We start from the raw sequence: 24943 nt of genomic DNA, 5'->3' as shown, positions 1-24943 counted from the left end.
CTTCGATTGAATTATATTCTATGCCATCTTGATTTTTTTTTTTTCTTCTAAATTTTTATCCCACGATTTTGTAACCCCTATTTTTTCACCCAGTGCCAATGCCTAAGCGTGTAATCCTGGGCACTACCTTCCCTCTGCCAACCTAGGGAGGCCAGGGCCGAGCTCATGCCTCCTTCAATGCATGAGAGCCAACTGACCTGACAGGGGAGAGTTTCCCTGGTTGGACGTAGCGCGTGGAAGGAACACGTTATTCCAACCAGTTCCCTTCCCCTCCATCAGGCGCCCCGGCTGGCCAGGGGGAGGCAGTATAGTGACCAGGATTACTGCATTTTTTGTGAGGGTACCTACCCTAGGCCTAGGAGACACGGGGAGAACATGCAAACTCCACACAGAAAGGCCCTTTCGCCAACCCCACCTAGGGTGTGGGCACTGATGACGCGGAGTAGAGAACACGCCCCCAGCGCCCACAGCGTCCCCTGCGGGAATCGAACCCAGGACCTTCTAGCTGTGAGGCGACATCTTGATTTAACTTTCATGAGTTGTCACCTACCTATCTATCGAATTTTTCTTTCATATCCTAGCCATCTATCTTTATCTGTCTGGCTGGCCACACAGCAAAATCCGCTGTGTCAATTTAAATTGTAGGATGTCAAACTTGACCCGTATGGAAACTTGAGAGTTAGATTTAAGGCCCTGTACACTCATACAGGTATTTTCAGTTGCTCTTGTGAATACACCCAGGGTTCGATTTGCTAAATTTGCACAAAATCATAACTTACTTTCATCCACTGTCTGTATGTTGTGATATCAGTCCAACTGCTATCTTTATATACGACAAATAGGCAATTGAAAAAACAAAATTCAATGGTAGTGGATGGAGAGAGAGGATTTTTGTCCAACCAATCAACAGCAACAAATGGGCACGAAGAGGGGCGGGACCAATCTATTGCAAAAGATCATGCATTTTCTCTGTATTCTACTTTTTCTGACTCACTCATTCATTCGTCCCTATGATTGTCAATATCGCTCCACTGACACTCACTCTCCTCCCGCACCTTTTCTGTGTCTCTCTCAACAGAGGAGAATCTTAATGAAGGCTTTGCGGAATTCGATGTTGAAGGTGGTGTAAATGACAGGGTTGACAGCGCTGTTGAGGTAGCCCAGCCAGGTGACGGCGCTGTAGAGCGAGGGGGAAATGCAGCAGCTTCCACAGTGAGCCTTCAGCACGTGGGTCAAGAAGAAAGGCAGCCAGCAGATGATGAACACGCCTGGGAGGGTGGCCACAAAGAACACACACAGTGGATTGAGTGATTAACCACTTTCAAACTGGGCGTCTCTATATTAGGCATGTCATTATAGGTGACAATTTTCCAAAATGTCAACATTTTGCTAGCACTCAATTTTCAGAGGTTAATGTATTTTAGGATTAACTAATAAACTAACTAATACATTATTTCACAGTTCCCTCCATTCCTTCTATGCTGTTGATTTTCCTCACCCAGCACAATAGCCAGCATTTGCGTCGCCTTCCTCTCCTTCTGCTGTGATAACCGTCCTCTCACCCTCTCCTTGGTGATTCCCCCTTTGTCCCTGTCCCTGTGGCGATCCCTCCATCCCTCACGGCCCCTCATGCCGTCCTCCAGCGTGGCGGGGCGAGGCGTTAGGGCGGATCTGCTCACGGTGGGGGGTGGGGCCGGGGTTGGCCCCACTGAGATGGACAGGGAGATTCTGGCCCGTCCCAAGTGGGAGGCCGGTGGCGGGGCCGGGAGAGGGGCCAGGCTCTCCTCCCCCTGGGACAGGAGTCGCCCTGGCTCTATCTCCAGGGGGTGCACCACCGCCTCCTTCACCAGCGTCTGACATAACGGAAGAGATGGGAAGGCAATGAGAGTGGGGGAGTCAGGGACAAAGGGGACAGGGAAAGGTGAGGAGATCACCTTGGTGAGTGGAAGGACAAGTCAAAACAAAAGCAGAGCATCTCCCTCTTCTGCTCATTTTGAATGAGCAGAAGAGGGAGAAATGGCAGGCATGGTAATCTTGCCCTTAGACTGAGTGTTGCGTAACTAAAAGGCCTTTGGTGTAATCCCTCCAAGAAATCACATGTCCATTAACCACTTTCAACCTGACATGGCACTATAGGTGAACATTTAAAAGAACGTCAATAAATAAATAAATAAAATACAATTAGAACCTCACAATGCATCACAGCGCGACGTAGATAGGCCTGTAGATTGGCTATTTTCACTACTCATCATACGATGAAGTATAAAGGGCTTAAGGGGTTAAAAGCCATGTGTTCTGATACAGCTTCCTTGAGCAAAACAATGAATAACTTACTTACTACTTATTCATTGTTATGGTTAAGAGCATCAGTTTAAAAAAATGTAAGAGAGTGAATGGATAGCATTCTCACACACACACACACACACACACACACACACACACACACACACACACACACACACACACACACACACACACACACACACACACACACACACACACACACACACACACACACACACACACAGTATTCCAAGTGTATATAAGCTCCAGTCCCTCTCCTTTATACTGTATCTGTATACTATAAGTATTCCTTTTTATTCCTTTGTAAAGCAATTTGTTTTCAGAGTGCGATAGTATAGAAGAGCACTGTACACTCACCACTTTCTTGCGTTGCGGGGCAGCAGTGGGTGGTCTTAGAATCATAGTGCACAGCTTCACATCCTCTGGGTGTGTACACTTATTCTGACAGGGAAGAATAGGAGTGATGTTATGCATCTGCTCTACAGCGACCAAAACTTACAAGTCAACATGACACAATGGAAATGTGTCAAGAGAAAGGCTTACACAAAGTGATTTATTAACAGAGGTGGACAGTAACAAAGTACATTAAACTTGAGTACTGTACTTAAGTATATTCTTTGAGTATATCTACTTTACTTGAGTATTTGTATTGTTGGATACTAATGACTTTCACTCAACTACATTTAAAAGTCAAATATTGTACTTTTGACTCCACTCCAAGTACCTTATGAATAATCACTTATGCCCTATTTCAAATAGTTTAAATAGTTGTAGATCTGTGTGTGTATATGCATGCGTGCAGTGTATGTGTGTGAGAGAAACCCTTTACTGAATGAAATTTTGAAGAATCGTCTAGGCTACCCTTGTTTGTAAGGAATTTCCGGGGTCACTACCTTCCTGTGTCGTTGCCCCTCTGCTGCCTCTCCCTGTGGGTGCAGGCTGTGTCTGCGAGGCGGGGCAGTGCGTCGGCCACGCCTGCGCAGCACCACACAGATCTGTGCATAGACCAGCAATGTCACGATGAAGGGAACGTAGAATGAGGCTACAGACGAGTACACCACAAAGGCTGGGTCTGCGAGGCTGCATTTGGTACCCTCCCGGCTTGCTGGTAAATAAGGAAACAAAGGAAATATATGATAGGACTTGTTAGGGAGAAATACACAGTACAGGTTAGCTGTGTGAGGTGAGGAGTTGGAACCCCTTATCTTCCTTCCTCCAGAGATGGGGGGATGGAGAGCTATTGACTTTGAATGGCCATTTATGCTAAAAAGAAAAATAATTCCCCCAGGTTATTGTATAACCTGACTTTCCATCTTGCACTGAGATAGATTGATTCGTCCTGTGTAATATGGCTTCTTCTTATAAATAAATCTCTCATTAACATTCAGTCAGGACTGAGAGCTTGCTTTTTCCCTGACAGACTGCTCGAAAGTGGACTGATTAAAATGAACACATTTAAGTAGGGAAATTCGCCAATATTTATTGAATTGTGAAAAGTTACTCCATCATTAGTTGGGTCTTGATCAAAGACATTGCTTCTTAAGGTCTTACATGAAAGGGATTGAAGGGAACAAATATTTGAAAGGCAGACAGGCTCTCAAGTCAAACAGCAGAACACTAGAAAGCTCATTAAACACATAGCCAATTCATTAGCACAGAATGTCTTGGCAGTCCACCTACTTCAAGAACTTCCTTTTACCATACAGGTTATGGAGAAAGGTTCTTTTAACCACATGAACCCTAGCGTCCCCTATTCTGGGGAAAAGAAAGGAGTCTACTAGATCCCTGGGGGACTTTGGTCAACCAAGTATAGGGTTTAAATGATTAATTGCAGTCTCAGAGGAGCTATACCTTTCTCTCCAAAATGTTTGTAGGAGCGAAAGCATCTTTGAATTGAATGAATTGTTTTTGGGTGTATGTATGAGTGAGATGAATATTACATCTCATATCATTTGCTAGCCACTTCAGATCAAGTGGTTGCTTTTCAGCTCGACGGACACGCACACACGCACGCACACACACACACACACACACACACACACACACACACACACACACACACACACACACACACACACACACACACACACACACACACACACACACACACACACACACACACACACACACACACACACACACACACAGCAAGTGCCTTCATTAAGCAAGGGGCTTAGGCACTGAAAACCTCAGCTATCATTTGCTGCTTTGTGACACGACTCTTCAAGCGAGATGAGGTAAGTCAAGGATTATGTGTGCCCACTTGTCCACTGAGTCTCACAGACGCGGGATCTGCTGCTACAGACAGGCATCACATGTCTTTCAGGGGACACCTGTTCTACTAGAAGGTGATAAGCAAAGCATATGGAGCCAAGATATGTTACTGAACACTCTCTGTGCTTAGAAACACATATTATAGGGATCTAATTTGCCACACAGGCATCTCGAGTGAACAGATGTATAGGATTGATTATTCATTTAGTCTCTCAACAACAGATGATAATCGAATTCAGGGCCAGCTGGGCCAGGATATTGTTGATGCCATGGGCATATTATGCCTGTGTATGTTTGTGACTGAGTACATGTACGTGTCTCCAGTTTTATAGACACGTATAGTCTTGAATACCAGGTCCTTTACACTGCACATTAGTATTGTAGATCGGCTATTTTCGTCAAAGAGATCTTTGGGGCTTTTCATTGATAGTGTAGAGTGGAGATGGACAGGAAACAGTGAACTTTTGCCTGTATGATTTCTTATTAATTTTGTTTGCCACCATAGATCCCTTTACATGACAATATTGAACTGAATATAATTGAATTAACTTAAACGGAACTGAATAAATTGTACAATATTGAAAAGAGGTGACCGGAGTCCTGCAGGGGTCTATAATAGGTCCCCTCCTTTTTTCCCCTCTACACCTAACTAGCTTGTATCTTTGTCTACAGTATGTCGTCTTTTGGTGGAATGTTCATGTGGTTAAGTCAGTGGTTCTCAAACGTTTTCATGTCAAAGATCCCCAAATTATTATGTATAAAAGATGTTATGCCAGGGGCCCCTATAAGAAAAGATTTGTGTTAAAATGTTTCAAAATGATAAAAAATCTTGAAATAATCGTGATATTGATTTGAAGTTGCCCAGCCCTATGCAGGATTGGGACTCCGTCTTTTCAGGGTGTTTTGACCAGGGACCGCCTCTAATATGCCTATCCCTAACTCTAAACCTTAACCTCACGTAAAAATATGCCTAAACCTAACCTCAAAACCACGCCCGTCCCAGGCGAAACACCCTGAAAAGAGGGACTCCCATGCATGCAGGGATGTCTGCCGGATGGAGCTGCCATACCGGTGTTATTGAGTCCAAACAGTAGAGGGCAGGAGATGGCGAAGGAGAGGAACCACACCACAGCGATCATCACTGCCACTCTCCTCCTTGAGCTGTATCTGGTGTTATACAGCAAGGGCATGGCCACCGCTGTGTATCTGTAAGCACGCACACACACACACACACACACACACACACACACACACACACACACACACACACACACACACACACACACACACACACACACACACACACACACACACACACACACACACACACACACACACACACACACACACACACACACGTTTGTATTACTATTCTTGTGAGGACATCAACATTTTAGGATGGCAATTGTATGAATGGCATTTTTAAAAATGTTGCCATTTTTAAAAATGTTGCCATTTTTAAAAGCTGACAAATAGCCACGTTGTGAGCTTGTAGATCGTCTATTTTCGGTGCATGACATCAGCACGTAACTAAGCATAACTCAGGCATATATCCAACACTAACCCCTAAACCTAACTTCTAAATATCTAATCCTAACCTGAATCTTTTCCTAATTGTAAGCCTAATTACCCTAGAAATATATATTTTAAACCATCAAACCAGGAAAATGGTGCTCACAATGTCTATTTATCAAATTCTACTATATACTTGTCGGGATATTTGACCCCCGGCAAGTACACTGTGAAACTTTCAGTGTTATAACCGTGTAATGCATGGAAAGTTAGTGCCATCTAGCGGATATGGTAACACTGTTTAGTTGCGCCGTACGGGGCGATACGCATGCGCCAAATTTGTTTTTGTCAGTGTGAAAAAAGCTTGATGGAGATCGGATGGGGAAATGGTACGTACGGAGTTATAAACATGCAAATATAGTGTAAAGTTGTACCAAATGTTCCATCAATACAAGTTTTGGTTTCCGTAGCATGTTATGCTCTTAATAAGGTGCTTATGTGGTTTTACATTTCTATTCAACAGTTAAATTACCTGCTAAACCTACAACGACTACCACCGTGAACAAAGGGAGCGTGTTTACTTGTTACTAGGCTAAAGCTAGCCGCTCATAAACGCAGACTGGCACTTTAGGAGTTTCTTCTCAGTGTTAGTATTCAGGGTTTTATTGTATTGTGTGTATTTTGTGTGATTGTGAGCGTGAAAGGCATAAAGAAGCAAAAAGACACGTCCTCTTTTGTGTGGTTTATTATTGTAGGATAATCGTTGAGTAATTAATACCTAAAACCTCTGACCATCGAGCCCTATTACGGAGGGATCACACTCCCAAGATAGGACAGAAATAGGCCTGTTTTGGTAAAATCCGTACAGTAATTTAACATCCTGGTATAACCAGCGGTTATTTTACATCTGTGTCTTGTGGGAGTGAGGCACAGAAAAGTAAAATGTACGTGATATATAGAAGCCAGTCTGCACGACGAAGCTAACGCTAGGCTAGCGTCGTCTTTGTTAGAGAGAAAGGGTGCTTAGAACCACGACGGGTCGGACGAGAGCCAGTGCTATCCTCGCTGCATGGAGGTGGACCGGAGCGGACGATCGGTGGAAGCAAGGCCTACTCGCAAAAGACGAGCGTCACCGCGACGGAGGAGCACCGTCTCAACGGAGCAAGCACGACGCGCGTGGACGCCATTGTTTACAACTACTGAAAGTGAAAGTAGTTGCGGCTGTAAGAAACGCCGACAACTACCCATCTACTGTGTCTTGTCTCTCAAATGATGCACAAATGATGCAATGTATGGATGCATAAACTGTGATAAGGGATGCTTTGATGCTGGAAGTGCATAGACATTGCTAAGAACTTGTTGCTTGCTAATGCTAAAAACATTGTTGTGCTAACGTGGAGGGCCAACTTGTTGCTTGCTAATGCTAAAAAACTTTGTTGTGCTAACGGGGGGGGCCTTTGAGTGACGTCATCGCCGCCATTTGAGACATCCACTAAGGTTAAGCTAATGCTAACTGGTTGTGCTAACGGGGGAGGGCCTTTGAGTGACGTCATCGCCGCCATCTTGAGAGGGGACCACAAAGGAGACGCCCACGTCAAGGTATATACGTTGGGGGTGCATTGACTTTAGTCGACCACAAGGTGTCACTGTTCTACCACCAAAGGAAAGGAGTGACTTGATTCCCTGTTCATTCGTTTTTGGTGCATTGACTTTGTACAACCACGAGGTTTCACTGTTTGCCACAAAGGGGAAGGAGTGACTTTTATTCCCTTTTTCATACGTTTTGGATGCATTGACTTTGTACAACCACAGGGTTTCACTGTTTGCCACAAAGGATTGACATTGTACAACCGCAAGGTGTCACCGGTTTGCTACTGAGGGAAATTGTGACTTTTCCACCTGTTCAAAGTGCCATAGACTGTGTATAGACATTAGCGTCCGTCGAGCGGCGCCATGACTACTTTAGATGACTTGAAGGTCCAACGCTCTGGCGTTCAAAGGGAGTTCTCCAAGTGTGTGAACAGAATTGAAAGGGGGTTTGATACACTCACTGAGGATGCACTGGCAAATGAACAGGTGAAGCTTACATCATTCCACGAGGCACTATGGAGTGTTACCGATGATTATCTGGCTTTTATGGATGACATTCCTCAAGCAGGCAGGGACACCGACCATGATGCGGTGGTGGACGGTGTGACACAGAGAGCGGACAGCTGCAAGACAAGGTACGATGAGGTCATGCTGAAGCTCAAGGACACATCATGGACTTGTACAGTGGCTAACAAATACCACAAGGTGAAACAAAGACTAGGGGCTGACCTTGATGACGCTAAGAGCCTGGGACCGGATGTTACTCAGGGACAATATGATACGGTGCGTGATATTTTGGCTGCAGGTGTCGCTGAACTCGGGGGGGTGGTAGACCGATGGGCATACGCTGTCCCTAGAGACAATGGTGCTGAGATGCGGGAGACCCTAGAGGACATTGACCGTGAGGTGAAAAAGGTTCTGAGAACATTAAAGGGCCAAGTTCGGGACATCATAAGAGGATCGCCATTGGCTGGGCGGCGTGGACAGCTGGGGCCACCGGCACCTTCCTTCAGCCTCGCTCCCACACCGCCTCCTCAAACCTATCCTGCGCCTGGCCTACCATCACTCACTGCACCGGCTGTCACCATCAATGTAGCTCCACCTGGCGGCGGGGGTCCATCGGGCGGAGCATCGGCAGCGCCACCATTGGTTCAGCAGGTACTGGCACCGCCCCAGCAGGTCGGTGGGTCTGTACAGCAGGGCGCGCCAGGGGTAGCCGCTGCTGCAGTGCCGAAGTTAGCTATTGCCCGAATGTCTCTTCCCAAATTCAGCGGCGACAGGAGGGGCTATTTCCGTTGGAGAGAGGAGTGGATCAGACTGCAAAGTATGGCTGACCCGTCGGGGTCCCCAGATCTGATGCTGCATCACTTGCGGGACAGTATAACTGACACTGTGACGAACGAACTCAGACTGGGCTATTGTTACACCGCACAAGATATTTTTTACTTGCTAGACGAGCGATATGGTGACGTGTCGCGGATTACGGAGGACATTGTCATGGAGCTGCAGGAGCTGTCGGCTGTGCGCGAAAATCAGCCGGGAGAGACATTACACTTGATCCAAGAAGTGGAGCGAGCTGTATTGGACCTGACTGCTTTGAGGTGCGCAGGCGCTATTAATAATCCATTGGTAGTGCGTACATTGGAGAGCAAGTTGCCACACTATCTGCTTGACCGGTGGCTTACACATAGTTGTGACCTAGTGAATGGGGTCACTGCGCTAAACCGCTTTGAGAGACTTTTAGCGTTTCTGAGCAGCCAGAAAACCATTCTGGTGCGACGCGAACAATTACAGACTAAACGACCGGTTCCTGCCAGGACGGGCGGGCCGGTACCGCCTCCCAGCAAGTCAACAGGAAAAAATCCGCAGGAGCGGCGTGCGAACACCAGAGCCTCGGTGCGCGGGGAGAGCTACACGTCGCAGGGGTCCTGTGTGGTCTGTGGGGAAGAAGGGCACACTGGACTATTATATCGGTGCAAATCTTTCCGAAAGGCCAGCGTGGCTGAAAAGAGGGAGCATGCAAGAAAGACTAGGGCGTGTTACAGGTGCTTGGACCCTATGCATGATGGGGCCTGCCAAAAAGACTTTATATGCAGGAAGGCAGAATGCAAGAAGGGGGAGGCATCACCCGACCATCATTACATGCTCTGCCTCAACAAAGCACCATCGCCTGGTGTCACCAACGCCAAGAGCAGTAAAGAAGGCTCTGCTAAGGGGAGTGTTGCCAAGGTGGAGCAGAAGAGAAGCGCTCGGGGGCCTACAGAGCAGCAGGAGGCCGCACTGGCTGCAGCAAAGCTGTCGCCCGAGCAGTTAGAGATCATTCGTAAAGCCTTCACGAACAAAGCAACGACTGTGTGCGCGGACGGTGAGAGGTCGAGTGATGGCCCGGTTCTTTTCATGTTACTGGATGTAACAACGAAGCGTGGGGACTGGGTGGGGGCGTTAATCGATATGGCATCGGATACAAACTATGTCACCCACCAGGCAGCCGAGAGACTGGGTCTGAATGGAGAGCCCGTCACGCTTGTGGTGCATGGGGTTGGGGGGATGACGACAAAAGTCGAAACCAAAAAATACTCTGTGGGCCTGAAGGTGGGGACGAAGAGAGGAACATGGAGCAACCATGACATGTATTGTTATGGGCTGGACGAAATCGCAAGGGTGGGCTACACTGTGGACTCGGGGCGTCTAGAGAGATTCTTTCCGGGTGATGTGGAGTCAGGGGACCTGCGGCGGCCTAACAAGGTCGAAATGCTCATCAGTGCGCGGGAGGGTCGTCTCGCTCCTCAACGGATGAGGAGACACGGTGATCTAGTACTGTGGGACGGGCCCCTAGGGAAGACTGTAAGCGGAGTACATCCTGAACTGTCCGAGGTGGTCGAGAGAGCGACCTTAACTCAAACCCATTGTGCCCGTACCATGAGAGCAGAGGCCATCACGGTCGAGGGACCCCGAAGCGGTCCAGGACAAAGCGGTGCAGTAGCTAAGACTATGGCTATCTGTAACTCCGAGGTCTTAAAGTGGCTCGAATGGGACAGCATTGGGGCCGCCTGTGATCCAAAGTGTGGCGGCTGCCGGTGTGGCAGGTGTGCGCCTGGAGGGAAGGAGATGTCGTTGGCCGACGAGAGAGAGCTCGAGGTCATTAAGGGCGGCTTAACTTACCGACTGGAAGACGCACACAGCAAGCAGCCGCACTGGGATGCTAGCTATCCGTGGAGGGAGGACCCCTCTACACTTCCAAATAACCGCAGAGCGGTTGAGGCCACATTTAGGAGGTCTGAGAAGCGCCTTGAAAAAGACTCAGCGTGGAAAGAGGCCTACAAAGGACAGATGCATGACATGCTAGACAGGGGGGCTGCTGTTCAACTGTCGCAGGTTGAAATGGACAGATGGAACGGAGCTGTGTGGTGGATCAACCACCTTGTCGCTCCAAACCCTCACTCCACCTCCACACCAGTTCGGATTGTGTGGGACAGCAGTCAGGAGTTTGAGGGCGTGAGTATGAACAGTATTTTGCTCAAGGGCCCGGACGTCTTGAACCCCATTCGTGCCGTGCTGCTGCGGTTCCGGGAAGGGGAGCACGCCGCCATCGGAGACATCTCCAAGATGTATAACTCTGTGTGGTTGGAGGAGAGGGAGGTGCACCTTCACCGGTTCCTCTGGAGGGACTCACCAGCAGAGGAGATCAGGGACTACGCTGTGGTGAGGGTCAACATGGGAGACAGGCCGTCTGGCTGCATCGCGCAGGTGGCTATGCGAGAGACAGCCTGCTTGCCTCAGTTCAGCGATCGGGCGGAGGAGAAGAGCATCATCGTTGACAACGCATATGTCGATGATTTATTTGCTTCCCACAATGACCCTGAAAGACTAAGTGTGATTCTGGAGGGGGTCACAACCATTCTGGCAGCTGGGGGGTTCCGTCTGAAACCCTGGGTGCGGTCTGGCCACAGTGGGAGGGGAGAGGAAGGACCTTCCAAGCCAGAGACATTGTTGTTACCCAACCAGTTGCGGGAAGAGGACAACAAAGCCTTGGGGGTGGGTTACCATGTTGGAGAGGACAGGCTATTCATCATGGTGGGGGTCAATTTCTCCACGAGAAAGAGGAAAATGCGGGTCGAGGAGGACCTCGCCGTAGAAGAGGTGGAGGAAAAGACGCCAGACCCTCTCACACGCCGTGTGCTTCTGAGTCAGGTGGCGGGACTCTATGACCCCATCGGCCTCGCTACGCCTATGAAGCAGAAGGGTGTAATTTTAGTAAGGAAAGCGTTTCAGGCGGCCGGGCAATTAGTCAAGGACACTTGGGATGATCCGCTACCTGACGAGCTGCGACGGAAGGCAATCGTCTTATTTCGGGAATATGCCTGTTTGAGTTCAGTCACCTTCCCCAGATGTATTACGCCTCCCGGCTGGGTGGGCAAACCCTGGGGAGTTACATTCTCCGATGGGAGCTCGGAGTCTTATGGTGCTGTCATGTACCTTCGCTGGGAAACTAAGAGCGGGACCAAGGTGCGTTTGGTGGAGTCAAAGGCCAAATTGGCTCCACTGGACCAAAAAGGCGACGCTGTAAAGGCGGAGATCTGCGGGGCTGTCTTTGCCTCCCGGCTTAGAAAGTTCATTGAGAAGCAAGGCCGTTTGGAGATTGACAGATGGTTTCACCTAATCGACAGCCAGACGGTGTTGGGAGCCATACAACGTGACAGCTATGGCTTCCAAACTTTCTTTGCCAACCGGGTGGGAGAAATCCAGAAGGCGGGGCCAGTGACAGATTGGTGGTGGGTCTCCGAGAAAGACAACATAGCTGACCTCGTCACCAGAGATGGGTGTTCTCCCGAGCAGCTGGACAAGGACTCTGTATGGCAGAACGGTCCAGCATTCCTGACCAAACCACTGGGGGAATGGCCCATAAAATCCGCTGCGGAAGTAGCTGCAGCATCAAGGGAGGAGGTGAGGACGCTACAACGAAAGGCGTTCTCTGCAGTCACCACCAGGGCCCAGGCATTACAACAACACCAGGGCAGTGACAAAGTTGCTTTGCCAGTCAACGATAAAGGGTTGTCTACAGTCAGTGACACGAGGCCTACTCCAGGAACAGGCGGGGGATCTGCGGCTGCAGTGCCTGACGACGGAAGACAGAAGTTGTGGGGCACGGGGCTCGTCGATCAAGTGGACTTGACGAAGGACTGCTCTCTGTCGTTCTTCTGTGGGGTTGTGGGCTATGTGCGCAGATTCCTTTATATGTTGCGCAGCAAAACCAACCATCGTGTACAACGGGGGGCTGTACTGTTGGCCAAGGAGCGCGAGGCAGCTTTCATGGACTTGTGTCTTGCTGCCCAAGCAGGTGTATCGTTCCCCTCAACTACCCTTAATCGCTTGGTGGTGGGGAAAGATCAGGCTACAGGCCTGTGGTTGTGCCGCGGTCGAATCCAAACCGCGAGCAAGAGCGGTGGTATTCCCCTGATCCCTTATGGAGCGCGGCTCAGCACCCTCTTGGCCGAGGAGGCTCACAACATCAACCATGAGGGAGTTGCTGGGACAATCCTGCGGATAAGGGGAAAGGCGTGGATTGTGCAGGGCCCGCGAGTTGTGCGCAGGGTGATGGACAAATGTTTGGAGTGCCGGAAGAGGAGAGCTGAGTTGAGTACTCAGATCATGGGTGATCTCCCGGTGGAGCGTACAAACCCTGCACGTCCATTTGAGTACACCGCCTTGGATTTGTTCGGGCCATACACAGTGAGGGACTCGGTGAGGAATCGCGTCAAAAAGAAAGTCTGGGGTGTGGTTTTCAGTTGCATGGCCTCGCGGGCCATTCACGCGGACTTGGTCGTTGACCTGTCAACTGAGGGCTTTCTTCAGACCTTCCAGCGATTCACTGCTCTAAGAGGCCATCCACGCAAGCTATGGTCTGACATGGGGACCAATTTTGTAGGGGCAAGACCTGCACTGGAGGACCTCTACACGTTCCTTGCGGCCATAAATAAAGATGTGGTCCAACACAGAGCGGCTGTGACTGGAATCGACTGGGCGTGGAAGTTTAGTCCAGCAGATTCACCGCACCGCAACGGGGCAGCAGAGGCAGCTGTCCGCATCATAAAGAGAGCACTGAGCAGCGTGGGAGGGACTGAAGACCTGACGACGTTGGAATTCCAGACTCTTCTTTTCCTCGCTGCTAACCTCTCTAACGAGAGACCGATTGGTGCCCGGACTCAGCTCCAGGAGGAGTCCGTGGACATCATCACACCAAACTCGCTTCTGTTAGGGCGAGTGGACCCCGAGGGAGATACACGGGGTTTCGACTTCCCTGATTACCCTTTCAGTCGGCTGCGGGCGGTCCAACTGGAAGTGGATAAGTTCTGGAAAAGATGGAGTCAGCTTGCCGGTCCACACCTGTTCGTCAGGCAGAAGTGGCACGTGTCGTCCCGGAACGTGGCTGTCGGCGACGTCGTGTGGGTGGCGGACCAGAACGCTCTGAGAGGACGATTCCGGCTGGGTCGTGTCATTGAAGCAGTTCCAGATGGTCGGGGTGTCGTAAGGGACGTCAAGGTGCGGACTTGTCCGAGCGCACCCATCAGCTGGTCCCAGGTGAAGAAGGACGAGGTGTCGTGGCAATCAACCATCCTTCATCGTGACGTGCGGAGGCTGGTGGTCCTCATTCCGGCGGAAGATCAACAACAGGTTGATAAGTCCTCTTGACGGGTACCCAAACAAATAAGCTAAAGACTTGTGTGTGTTGTGTGCATTTTATTTATAGTTAACGGGTATCCCTTGAGGGCGCTGAGTGGTTAAAGGGCAAATCCAACACTCAGTTAGGAGCGAGGCGGTGGTGCTGACCTCCTTAAGTAAAATTAAGGTGCTTTTTTATTCGTTGTAACCACCTTAGTTATTTATTTGCGAGACCTCTTTGAGTCTATTTATAATAGTAATTATTTAATACTTTTTTACATTGTGCATGTTGGCTACAGTATGTGTGGCCTGTTTGTTTACAACACAGCCCAAATGGGAGGTGTGAAACTTTCAGTGTTATAACCGTGTAATGCATGGAAAGTTAGTGCCATCTAGCGGATATGGTAACACTGTTTAGTTGCGCCGTACGGGGCGATACGCATGCGCCAAATTTGTTTTTGTCAGTGTGAAAAAAGCTTGATGGAGATCGGATGGGGAAATGGTACGTACGGAGTTATAAACATGCAAATATAGTGTAAAGTTGTACCAAATGTTCCATCAATACAAGTTTTGGTTTCCGTAGCATGTTATGCTCTTAATAAGGTGCTTATGTGGTTTTACATTTCTATTCAACAGTTAAATTACCTGCTAAACCTACAACGACTACCACCGTGAACAAAGGGAGCGTGTTTACTTGTTACTAGGCTAAAGCTAGCCGCTCATAAACGCAGACTGGCACTTTAGGAGTTTCTTCTCAGTGTTAGTATTCAGGGTTTTATTGTATTGTGTGTATTTTGTGTGATTGTGAGCGTGAAAGGCATAAAGAAGCAAAAAGACACGTCCTCTTTTGTGTGGTTTATTATTGTAGGATAATCGTTGAGTAATTAATACCTAAAACCTCTGACCATCGAGCCCTATTACGGAGGGATCACACTCCCAAGATAGGACAGAAATAGGCCTGTTTTGGTAAAATCCGTACATACACACACACACACACGACATGCACACAACATAACATACAGTACACATATGTATGTACAATATGTAAGCAAATACACAGGTAGAAGCATATACAGTACTGGTGTATATGCATACGCTTACCCAGCACAAATTAACCCATTCAATCCGGGAATGCATCTGTGTCAGATTTCTTTGGCTATTCAAAAAAAGCAGATATACAAGCTCATAGCCAGGCAGCAAGTGCCGTGCTATGAGCTTGTACGTATAGATCTGCTATTTTTGAAAAATCTTGAAAATGTTTGCAAATCTTTGAATATTTATTTTTCAAAGCCAACATTTGTAACTCAAATCTTTGCTTCTGGGGGGTCCCTGGAATAAAATATTTTGAGATGGGGGTCCGTGGCCAAATACATATCTAAAAATGTTTTCTGAATCAGTCTTTCTAACAGTGTGTTGCTATATCAGAGGTGCTCCAACTTTTCCATGTCAAGGACCCCCAAAATGATATGTATTTGACCGTGGTTCCAGGGACCCCCCCCAGAAGCACAGATCGGAGTTAAAAATGTTCGCTTTAGAACATATATATATATTCAAAGATTTGCACAAATTTTCCAAGATGTTTAAAAAAATAGCAGATATACTAGCTCATAGCTTGTATATCTGGGTTAATGCACCATCAGACATTAGCCCCAGGGTTCACACATATTGAACCCAAACATACAAATTGGTGCTGTCAGGCAGAAACCTTGTATCTCTATGTTTAATGGGTTTTAACTTTTGTCAAACAACAGTGTCACACAAAGGTAGCACTAGATTTTTACAAATTTCGAACCAATGAAAAGTATTAACAAGAACGTGTGACTAAATAATAATCAAATGATCCATTGGAACACTCTTCCCCCCCTATTTTCTGAAAAGTAACGGTTTTGGACTGAAATGTTCAATGGCCTTGTCCACGTGGAAAACATGGACAAAAGCTGACATTCTTGGGTCAGCTTGACCATAGTGAAGACACTGCAGGTGTCTTCACAACAAATGCCCATTACCGGCAGCAATGTGTCAAAGCAACAAATGCCCATTACCAGCAGCACTGTGTCAAAGAAAGCCTATTACCGCAAAATGTTCCCGTGGTAAAAGCACAGGTGTGAACAGTTCTCTGCAGGAACAGACACTTTAATGAGCAGGAGAAGACGGAGGGGTAGGGACAGGGACAAACAAAGGGACAGAGTTAGGGGGGCTAATGGCTTTACCCAAGGGTCCATACTCATTCCACTCACTTTACCATTAGACAAAATTCCTATTAACTCTTTGTTGGTACTGGGAATATGCATGAAGGCTGCAACAGTATTGCTTCATGGGTATTATTTGCTTAACATGGACTAAAAGGTCTGTGGATCACGTGAGGACCGAGTAGAGGAACAGAAGACTTCAAAGATGATTTTTTTTTCTTTAAGATTTAATAAACACAAATCACATTTGTCAAAATTCTTACCGAAGCAACAAACATACCAGAGCAGCAGTATTATACAGACGGCTACTATGGTGCTAAAATAGCCTATGGCTTGATGTATTTTTCAACAACAGGCCCGCTGCTATCGGTCGGCTTTCGATGCTTCGCTACAACTTGCGACCCGACGCGACAGTGTACCCACCGCCCAGTCTACAGACGCTTTCCAACATTATCTTAAATTATCTTTGTTTGAGACCTGTCTGTGTCAGCAACACACTTTTGGGTGATCTACCAACAATGATCATCGGTCGTTTATGAGATCCGACCAGGCGTGGATCCAGAACGTCTTTGTGGGGAAGGCCTGAAGACCTCATGGTAGGCCCCACTCCTCCCTGCACGGGGAGGAGGGGGGCCTAAATAAAATATTTATTTGTTTTTACACCTTTTAGCTTTAATATTAGGCTACAATACGCTTTGCGATGGATAACTTATAGCTTCTCCAAACAATTTTTCAGGCTTTAAAGCATGTCAATCAGTGTGCCACTCAGGTAGGCTAGATGATGTAGCCTAGTAAGCCTACAGTACATACTTATACAACATAATACCTTTTACAAATTAAAAGATCAATCAACATACAACAGGCAATACAAATTTGCCTACACAGGGTAAAAAAAAAACACAAAAACAATTATAGGCCAATACAAAAAGTTGAAACCCCTGATAATGTAATCGCAATCCAAATAGTGTCTAGTGAAAAGTATCAAGTTCAAGCGACTAGTCGAGGTGATCTCAGGCACGTTTATTGCGGAGAAAGTTCTCTCAATACAGCAGAATGTTAGTGGAGGATTATGACAGTAGTGGCACGTTAGGATTTTTTTCCCACAGGACAGATGTCCAGTAGGCTATTCAATTATTGTGGGGAGTTCATTCCTGATCCGTTCTCCGTTTGATGTTATCGATTAACCAAGCATGTTGTTCAGCTTCAGTGATTACAATCCCATACAAATCACATGGATGGACCCTTTGAAAGTTGCCAAAAGTGTTAAATCCAGGTAGAAAAGAGGCCGATGCTGTCATAATTCCATGGAATTATGAAGCAGCAACGGGTGCCTCTTCTATCTCTTCCAATGCGGGGTGGTGGTCTTAACTCTATGGTGGTGGTGTGGTGTCCCTCCACCTGGACAGCGGAGACGTTTTTCCCCGAAAAGGAAATGCAAGTTGAGAAGCCAATGCATTGGATGCGATTTCAAAATGTGGATGTGCGTGCAGTGCACACTACTGTATTATGCACATTATCCCATTAAGATCTGAGGCCGTTTCTACAAATGCCTTCTAAATTCCTAAACAGTCTTCTGAAAAACGTACGTTGCAATATACTGTATATGACACAGATTTACTGAGTGTCCTGTGTCCATCGATCATTCTGGATTCTCAGCAAGAGACAATTACCAGCACCAATCAAGAGCCACATATTGGCCTGCCATCATATTAGTTATTATGGTCTTCCGTAAATCCTCTAATAGTGACCTCTATTCAATGACCTCTATTCAACTGAAAACCGGGCCTCTATTAATGACCGGGGACGTTGTTGAAAAAAGCAAATACAAGCCGGTCTGCTAATACAAGCCTTTTTTTAAGTCTCAAGAGGGCGCTCCTAGCGAGAATACAGTATATACTTCACCCCGCAACGGTATTGCGCGCCGAGAACAGCGGACATACAAGCTCACATCGCGTCGCGGATGCAACCGTTGTGAGCTTGTAGGTCTGCTGTTCTCGGCCGTTCTCAGCACGCAACACGTTTGCACGGCGGTAGCATAAATTAGGTTTTAGCTGATACAGCTGAGTGATCAAGCAGTCAAGGAAAATAATACAAAACAAAGAAAAGGAAATCTACGAAACAGTGAGTAATGAAAAGTTAAAATGACCCGTGACCACCTGTAACTGACAGAAGATGTTGATTTATTCGTTCTGATCCGTTTGAAAAATAAAAAATCACACCCAGTGTGAAGTGGCACTGGGCGGTGTGTGGTCATCACAACATGACTCACTTTAAAAAAAGGATAAATTACTTTTTTTAAAGTCCATACTGCTATTCATAGGGCTGCACATGTGTCATGTGTTTCGCTAGCCAATCACAGTCCTGAATTTGCAAAGTCAGCCAATCACATTACAGTTAGTGGTGATGACACTAGCTGTAATGTGATTGGCTGATATGAAAAAAGTATCGATTTGCATTAACAATGGAAGGGATAGGGGGTACACAAATGTTTTGGTCGGTGTCCAAAACTCACTTATAGGGGGCGGCTACACCGCCCCAAAAATATAGGCCTCTCTCTTATACACGCCTCCTTTCAATAAAAGCCCGGTACCCACTACAGTTGAAACAAATACAAGCCCGGGTCACTATTAGAGGATTTACGGTAGTTAAAAAGTCAATTTGTCCTCTCTGAAGCCATTAATCCTTGACAAAGATCTTGTCTTGCTGAGAGGAGTCTTTGAGGAGAGAAAGAGGTACAGGGATTAAGGGAGGGAGAGAGTGAAAAAGAGATATAGATAGAGAATATCTATTAGAGGATATAGTATACTGTGATGTATTAAAAAGAAAATAATTAATGATACAAATGGTATCCAAAGCATTTTACAATGTGCATTACGTTCACCTATTCACACTCTCTCTCACACAATTCAATTCAACTCACACACACACACACACACACACACACACACACACACACACACACACACACACACACACACACACACACACACACACACACAGGCATGAAGGCCCCAACCTTTTTTTACAGCAAACTGTTAGAAAAGTATTCAATCAATCAAGCAATCCTGCTCATCAGGAGCAGTTAGGGGTTCAGTGTCTCGCTCAAGGACACTTCGACAACGCCAGGGAGGAGCCGGGGATCAATACAACCAATCGATAAAAAACAATAAAAGCTGAGATGAGATGAGAGGAAGAAAAGATGATGAACAATGACCCAGAGCCATGATGCATACCTGTCGATGCTGATGGCACAGAGGTTGAGGATACTGGCCGTGCACATCATGACATCCAAGGTCAACAGGATGTCACAGTGGATGAGGCTGAAGCGCCACTCCCCCACCACCTACAACAAACCAACAACACCCGCCATGAAAACAGGATGTTGTGTGAAACGCATGGCATTCCATTTCCAAACAATAATACGATTTTGATTTATGGGTAAACACTAAACCAGGGGTCTTCAACAGGGGATCCGGGACCCCTAGGGGTTCCTCAGAGTTACTCCAGGGGGTCCGCCAAATCTTTGTTATAGGATTTTTTTTTATTTTTTACATTAACCACTTGAACCCTAGCATCTCTATTCTGAGGAACATTAGCCGCGAAAATAGCAGATCTTGTGCACTTGTAGATCGGCTATTTTCGGTAAAGAGGTTTGGTGTAGGGGGGGTAAAATGAGCGAATCGAGTACCAAGTATTGAAGGTTTAAGTGATTAAATGTCTGAAATGAACAAAATAACATTAATTTACACAACACTGATGATAGTCAATAAAGCTATTAAATATGTGAAAAAGTGTAATCTGCAACACAATTATATGCAATGTAGTGGGGGGTTCCTGCTTCATCTCTCTCTCAGCTAGGGGGTACTTGGGCTGAAAAACGTTGAAGACCCCTGCACTAAACAGTACCTCAGGGCTAAACACCTGTAATTGAGAAATGGACGACGCACTGTACTAATCATAACGGATCAATCTTACTGTAATAATAATGTGAAATGACAATCGATTCCCAAACATTTAAACGTCAAGAAATGATTACATGAATTTTACTTTACCATTCCTACTGCCGTGCGTGCATGTGTTGTGTTATATACACCCACACAAAAATGCAAACACACAGATATGCAAAACGTGTACACAAAACAAACACCCACACACCTCTAGGTAGACGCCCCAGGGCATGACGAGAGTGGCCAGCAGCAGGTCCGAGACGGCCAGGGAGACGATGAGGTAGTTGGTGGTGGTCTGCAGGGCACGCTCCCGCGACACCGCAACGCACACCAACACGTTGCCAAACACCACGCAGAAGATGAGCAGCACCAGCAGCACCGCATAGAAGTTGTATGGGGGCGAGGGCAGAGGCGGCGCGCCGGAGCAGTTGGACAAGGAGGAGGCAGAGAAGGAGAGAGGGGAGGAAGAGGACAGGGAAGGTGGCTCGTGGGCGAGGAAGACGGACAGGTTGGGCTCCAGGGGGGAGAAGGGAAAGGTCCCGTCTGTCTCGTTGAGCAAAGACATGGCTTCGCTCCCATGGACTGGAACACTCTGGAAGGTGACACTGCAGGACAGAAAAGGAGAGAGGAACTGTAATGATGCCCCAGTCATCCATTCGAAAGCTTGGCAGTTGAAATACTTGACAGCATAACTTTCAAACTGTCAAGCTATTCCATCATTTCACTTTTTCTTTGCTTTTTTCTTTTTATTCCAACCTCTATTTATGTGCGGTTGTCCTTTTGACACCCAGGGTCTCATGTCTATGGCCTGGCCAAGCTAGCTAGCACTTTTAGTATACTATACACTGTATAGTATGATATACACTGTATAGTATACTATAAATGTAAAGTATAGTATACATTGTATAATATACACTGTATAGCATACAGCAATTCTTCATTTCATAAGGATGAGATAACTAGACAAGAATAAGTGAGAGTAGAACAAGGGAGAAAAGTGGCAAAATATATCCATATCCATATTTGGGTATATCTGCACTCGCGGCCCACCCATCTGACCACTTAACGACAGCCGATATTTTAATGGTCAATCAGCTGATTGTGTTCCGGCTTGGATCAATGGAAGGTCACAGCACTATCACAATGAACACTCACTTTTCCAGGTTTAAAATACCATGACATTTATTTTTACATAATATTTTTTTTCTATTATCATTAAAATCCTAGTGTTTTGACAATTATTTAGGGGCCCGCTTGCAATATCCTCGTGGCTCACCAGTGGGCCCAGACGCACAGGTTGAGAATCACTGCTGTAGCCTAGTGTTCTTCAGTTGAAAAGCAGTACAAAAACAACAAAAGACCACTGCCAACTTGGGCAGGGGATATAACTAAACTGCTGAGGCTAACTGTAAAGTACAGCTGCAGGAAAGAATTTAACAACTTAAACAGGAATTACTCCCACAAGCAATGAGAGGCAACATATGATCCTTAGGTAGATCTGGTCACCTGATTTTCCAGGATTCCGTAATAATCACAGGGGAGACACATAGCACATCTGATCATAATGAAGGCATGACTGATGATGAATTATCTCATCCTCCCCAACTGGTCATGCATTCCCACTCTCGGTAATCAAACATGCCAGCGGGACAGATGTCCACCAACTCTAGGATCAGCACCTTGGAGAGCGACCACACTGTTTTCTTTTTCCTAGCTGTTTATTTCCTATGGGATCCCTCCAGCGGCAACTTATACCGGTGTTAATTAAACTCTGAGAGGGTACAAATAAGACCCTTGCAGGCAGGCTGTCTAGTAAGGTTATGATCCCATAGCATGGGAGGACGGCCGCCGTTCAGAGTATGGGGAAGTCTCGGGGAAGTCTCCCCATTGGCTTAAAGGATTGAAGGACAGCCAATGATGAAAACGTCGCTAGAAAGTGTTTAGAAAGTGTTTAGTAGTTGATCAGTCTCTTCCTAGACCAGGCTACAAGCAACCTGGTAAAAATGGGATCTACAAGCTCACTCTGAGCTTGTGATTCTGGTGTAAGCTCCAACATGAACAATATGGAGACGCTTCACTGACAACTGAACTCAATCGTTTCAACTTTTTCATCCATAGTACATTTTTAGCTTTATGTTTTTACGTTTCCTTACAGTGTGGATTTTCAACTGTTTTTTTTTTGTTTTTATATGGAGCTGTATATTGGCATATCCTGGTTATGGGAAACAATAGTAATTGTTCTCTGTGACGGTATTGGATATACATATTACCATAGGATCGATGACTATAGGTCAACTGTAGTCCAATTGATTTTCTTGGGTCTTGTAGCTGAAGAGTCACATCAAATCGCATTGAACATTCTGTTACATGCTTACATGCTTCTGATTTTACAACAAGCACTTTCTATTGGGCCCGGGAGTTCACTGAAACACCATTGACTTTGTTATATCAGCTACAGTGTCACCTCTTAATCTGTGTCTGGAATACGTTTTTAAGGAGCTGGCAATTGCAGTGTTGCTTCTTCCATTTTATATACAGAATGTGGTGGTTTTAAGATAAATGTGCTTGCTGAGTATAACTGTATTGCTTGCCATTCTTCAAAGATAATCAAGGTGAAGAAGAGGTTGAGGGATGACACAGGATTTTAATTGCTATCTGTTCATCAGCATGGTCCTTCACCTCTATTCTGCCAGTAGGTAGCATGCAAGCAGAATAAAAACAAAGATTTTAGAGATAAAGAGTCATTTTTGGGGCATCAGGACAATCATTTTACTGTTATGTTGTAAATTTCGGACAAAACTAGTTCGGAGTGTCAGGACATCTGGGGGTGCAGGAGTTCTGAGAACAAGTTCTGAGACCGACCGCCCATCAGAAGTTATGAATTACATAAACTTGTAGTTACATCACCTCCCTTTCCAAAAACATCAGGAGGAGCATGTATTGTAATGTACAGGGTTGCTCATGGGAAGGCCTTGCACGCTGTGCAGGAACCTATTTGACCAGGAGCACGCGCAGGCACATGCATAGATTTAAAACAACTTTAAATTCACCCCTCAACAAAGTTTACAAAGGCTCCCGACTCACACCAGGCGAATTAACATAGGAATGAGCCTAGATGCATATCAATTGTCCATTGTGTGACCTGTAGTGTAGGTGTTAAGTGACATGCACGTCACGTCATTAAAATAGAGTGCAACCACGTTCCAATTCAGCATTGCAACACTGGTAATGTATAGCATGTACCCGCACATACATCTGTTATTCTACAGTACATCTTGATCTTCCTTCCTGAGATATACCATTTGTATAATTTTGTCCATGACCTGGATTTTTACTCTTTGACCCCATCTGTTTTTGCTAACAGACAGTCGGACAGAGCCAATTACAATACCCTGTGGGCAAGGTAATGCATGAAGCCATTACCTTATTACCATATTGATTGTAAGTTTGTACGTCAGACTGAATGATTAGCTTCATTTCGGGACTCTAGCGATGAGATATCAATTCAATTTCACACATGGCTGCAAAGACTAAGCTACATAAACTCATCTACCTAGATACACCTCTTCACTACCAGAAATGACATTTGAATAGGACATCTGTTACTGCATTTTCTTCATTCCCAAGGGAAGACAGACTGTGCACCCATTGCACACAAAATGTGGTGGAAAACAGAGCTACACTTTCAAACTAAACGCATGCCCACTCTACCAAGACACCTGAGACACATACTTCCCACAGATTACATACACTCAAAGTGAGTTTGAAAACATGACCAACGACAAAAAACTCTCATACCTACTGGGAGAAATACAACGATGTGCAAACACAGCAGCAAGATTTTTGAACTGTTGCGATATAAGAAGGTTAGCCAATCCTAACTAATACAAACGCAAAGTGGTTGGACTTCCGGGTCATCTGGGTAGGACCCTACATTGTAGCTAAGTTCTACTAGCAGACCACGTGTCCAATTTCCTACACATTTCGCCTAAAATTCGATCATGCCTGTAGCCTTTGGATAGTGTACTTTTAATTGTTCACTATACATTTGAATTTGCTCTTTGGGCCATATTTCTGCTCAGTAGCGAACCACTCTGATGTCACCCATATTGTCGCCCCGGAAGGGAAAACAGCCCACCCCTCCTGTTTGTCGCCATTAGTGATAGCATGCTAGCGCAAACCACTAACATGGGGTTTCTCATAGACGATGCTAACTGGTTGTAAATCGACATGAAAATTAGATAAATGCATTAATGTGTAACTGAAATCAATCCGAGAGATCGCCGAGAGCTAGCCAAAATAGCTAATAGTAAGCTAATCATTTTGCACTTACTATCTCTTTGCAGTCAATCGCGGTAATATCCGTACTCCATTACTTAACGGCCCGAGTCACGTTAATATTTCCGTAATTTTCGTGTCACGTAAATCCCAAAGAAAAAAATATTGAAAAAATTATTGTGTTATAAT

At 46.1% G+C, this 24943-nt stretch overlaps 1 protein-coding gene across 1 annotated transcript; it reads right to left on the bottom strand.

The window, feature by feature from the left end:
* Positions 1-662: 662 nt before the first annotated feature.
* On the bottom strand, positions 663-21041 carry drd2l (dopamine receptor D2 like; the record flags this gene model as incomplete). Its single annotated transcript, XM_084052254.1, has 7 exons — positions 663-1268; positions 1499-1853; positions 2662-2745; positions 3198-3409; positions 5648-5784; positions 19763-19872; positions 20685-21041. The coding sequence occupies 7 exons, from the start codon at positions 21039-21041 to the stop codon at positions 1072-1074; spliced, it is 1452 nt and encodes a 483-aa protein (XP_083908380.1). The 3' UTR covers positions 663-1071.
* Between the last annotated feature and the right edge of the window lie 3902 nt (positions 21042-24943).

This window comes from Gymnoscopelus microlampas, assembly GCF_963454915.1.
Source record: "Gymnoscopelus microlampas genome assembly, chromosome: 3".
Classification (NCBI taxonomy): Eukaryota; Metazoa; Chordata; class Actinopteri; order Myctophiformes; family Myctophidae; genus Gymnoscopelus; species Gymnoscopelus microlampas.
This window is presented reverse-complemented; position numbering and strand designations above follow the sequence as displayed.